This window comes from Neltuma alba, unplaced genomic scaffold (assembly GCF_004799145.2).
Source record: "Neltuma alba isolate B1F8T4 unplaced genomic scaffold, ASM479914v2 tig00010544_pilon, whole genome shotgun sequence".
Classification (NCBI taxonomy): domain Eukaryota; kingdom Viridiplantae; phylum Streptophyta; class Magnoliopsida; order Fabales; family Fabaceae; genus Neltuma; species Neltuma alba.
This window is the reverse complement of record NW_021635413.1, coordinates 590,951-593,805: the sequence shown is the minus strand read 5'-3', so window position 1 is coordinate 593,805 and position 2,855 is coordinate 590,951. Positions and strand designations below refer to the sequence as shown.

General features: G+C 32.6%; 1 protein-coding gene across 1 annotated transcript; it reads right to left on the bottom strand.

The window, feature by feature from the left end:
- Positions 1–1,140: 1,140 nt before the first annotated feature.
- On the bottom strand, positions 1,141–2,019 carry LOC114756934 (21 kDa protein-like). Its single transcript, XM_028945907.1, has one exon. It carries the CDS (start codon positions 2,007–2,009, stop codon positions 1,446–1,448), a length of 564 nt encoding a protein of 187 aa, XP_028801740.1. The 5' UTR covers positions 2,010–2,019; the 3' UTR covers positions 1,141–1,445.
- Positions 2,020–2,855: the final 836 nt, after the last annotated feature.

The window sequence follows — 2,855 nt, the reverse complement described above, 5'->3', positions numbered from 1 at the left end:
CACTCTAACCGCTAGAATTAACATATTTTTTTGTAGTGTATCCTTGACCAATCTTCTAATTAAAAAACTTACACTTTATCGACAAATCAGTGTGCATTAACTTTTGAAATCTACACACACACACAAATAAAGAATAAATTACTCCTTTTAATCGTTCTAGACGATGTATAAGTTAAATAATTTATATATGTTAAAAATAGTTAATTTTGTTATTTGAAAAAATGTGCATTACTTTTTCTAAATCAACATTTTAATTGTTTGTATTGAAATTACCAAAATTTTAATTTCTTTAATATGTGCAATCATTAGGCATAATTTAAAAAAATTATAAATTTAAAAGACAAAATAGATTAACATTTTATATTTAAGATCAAAATAAACATATTAACTAGCCCATTTAAGATAGGAGGGAATACCTTTAGTTTTACGGCATGTTAAGATAAACAATTAAAACTAAGGCTGTTAAACTCATAAATTTAAACAAATAAATGATTTTTGTCTTTTAATTTTTATTTTTTTTGGACGGTGTCTTCCTACACATTTTGTAAATCAAGTTTTGCCAGGTACATATTTAACTTGCTTAACTCGAGAATTAACATGTGAGTTTAATCAGTTTACCGCTAGTATGAGTTTAGGAATGAGTTTAAACAATTTTGTTAAGGTAGACATATAAAAATACTAAACTCCGACAGTAACTTCTCGAGCTTGACAAGAGTGGTTAAGTGGTTAAAACTTTGAACAAGTTCGTCTATATCTTCTCGAAGTACGTAGCATATATATCAACTTGCGCCTTGAACAAAGGAGGACCATATAATCATCAAATTGCCTATTTCCTCAACATATCTACCCACTTCGGGGCCACTAAAACAGTACACACGAGTGTTTGTAAAACATAATTTTCAATGAAGATAAACACAATAATATATAACAAAATTTATTTGAAAATTTATTATTCTATTTATTTTTTCACACACATACATACATTTTCTTTGGATAAAAAAAAATCTCTTACATGACAAATAGATCTAAATGCATGTGTGTAATACTCATCTGATGAGCTGTCCATATAAGATTTGGAGTGTCCAGATCTTCCTATTTATTTTTATTGAAATTTAATAATATTTTTTCCTCAAATGTAATATCAAATACAGCTATATATACAGCATATTTTTAAAGGAAAAATAAATAAATATCTCACAAAACTCTCAAGAAACGTCACACAACTGCAGATTTCTATGTATAATTTCTTCATGTCACACTAAAACGCTCTCTCAATTACACTTCAACCAAACCAAGCTTATTAACATGGTCGATCGTCAAAAAGAAACAAAAACCAAAAGAAACTGACTGCATACACACAGACCAAAACATAAAACCATATATATATATATATATATTGAAAGATTCAGCTTCATCTTCATGAACTATATATGAATCTATGTCTCTCAGTAATTACCAGACGCATATTTGTTAATAAGAGACAAAGCATTACTAGTGACATGAGCAACATTAACCATTCTGGCTCTGATAGAAGCTTTGATTCGGCCGTTCAAAGCTTTTCCGGCGAACCCATCGCTGCAAGTACTCTCATCGGTCAAGGCGGAGCTAACCCACGTCTCTACGTTGCTCATGTGCCATGAAAAGTCCTGGCTTTTCGGCTTACACAGCTTGAGCTCCTTCAGGGACCGGCCGAGCCGGTCGACGCTATCGGCCATCTCTTCGATGCAGTCTTGGAGGGCGGCGAGTTCCCGGGGTTTCAGGCCGGAGATGTATCGGAGCTTGGAGACGTAGGCGCGGGTCTCGGCGGTTTTGTTGAAAGAGAGGGAGAGGGCGGTTTGGACGAGCTGGTGAGGGTCCTGTTGGATGGTGGAGGCGTAGTCGGACAGAGATTTGAAGCAGAGGGAAGGATATGTGGTGGTGCTGCAGGAGGATTTGATGAAGTTTGAAGGGGAGGAGGCGGCGGCCACGGCGAGGACAGAGAGAAGAGAGAGAAGGGAAGGTTTGGCCATTGCGAGGTGATGAGGAAATGGAAAGAGTGTGAAGAAGATGAGAGATGGAAGGTTTAGTTTTATAGGGAGGGCTTTTGGCTTGGCATGCTCAGCAGCTTGCGCTATCAAACAAACCAAAAAAAATTTTTTTGTTAGTGACAGTTAAGTGAATTTGATATTATTATAAAAAAATTACTATTTACTATTAAAATAAATTATAATGAGATCTGATTCATATATGTTTGCCATAATTGGAATCTTTGCCTGCCAAGACTTGCAGTGATTACACTTAATTGTAAACAAAAATTACCCTTAACCTGTTAAGAGATTCAACTAAAAAAATCTTCAAAAATATAATTGTTATTTTATGTTCAAAATTATATTTATTATATTTTTCGCTATATATATATATTCTTCTGATCCTAAATATAAAATTTTTTTATAATATAAATTACACTTCAAAATGATACAACATGAGTCTTATATTTAGAATAAAATCAATATATACATGTCAGGAATCCCAAATCCCTAGCCGACATCAATATGGGGTCCACCAACAAGGGGTCTGCCCAAGAAATTCCAAGATTAAGGGCCGTGCAGCTGTGGGCAGAGCGGAAGCCAATTGGATATATTATAGAATATAGATAAATTAAAAATGGAAATATAATTCTTCTAATATAATTTTTTATTCATAAAACTTAAAGCATGACTTAAAAAAATCAAAATTTTTTAATCATGTTTCATACTCCTTCCGGTCTAATATATAAGTTTTAAATAACTAAATTACGTTTAATGAACTAGCAGTTAAAATTAAGTAAAAATAATAAATGGGTCAGAAATATATTTTTTCTAAATTTGCTCTTATTT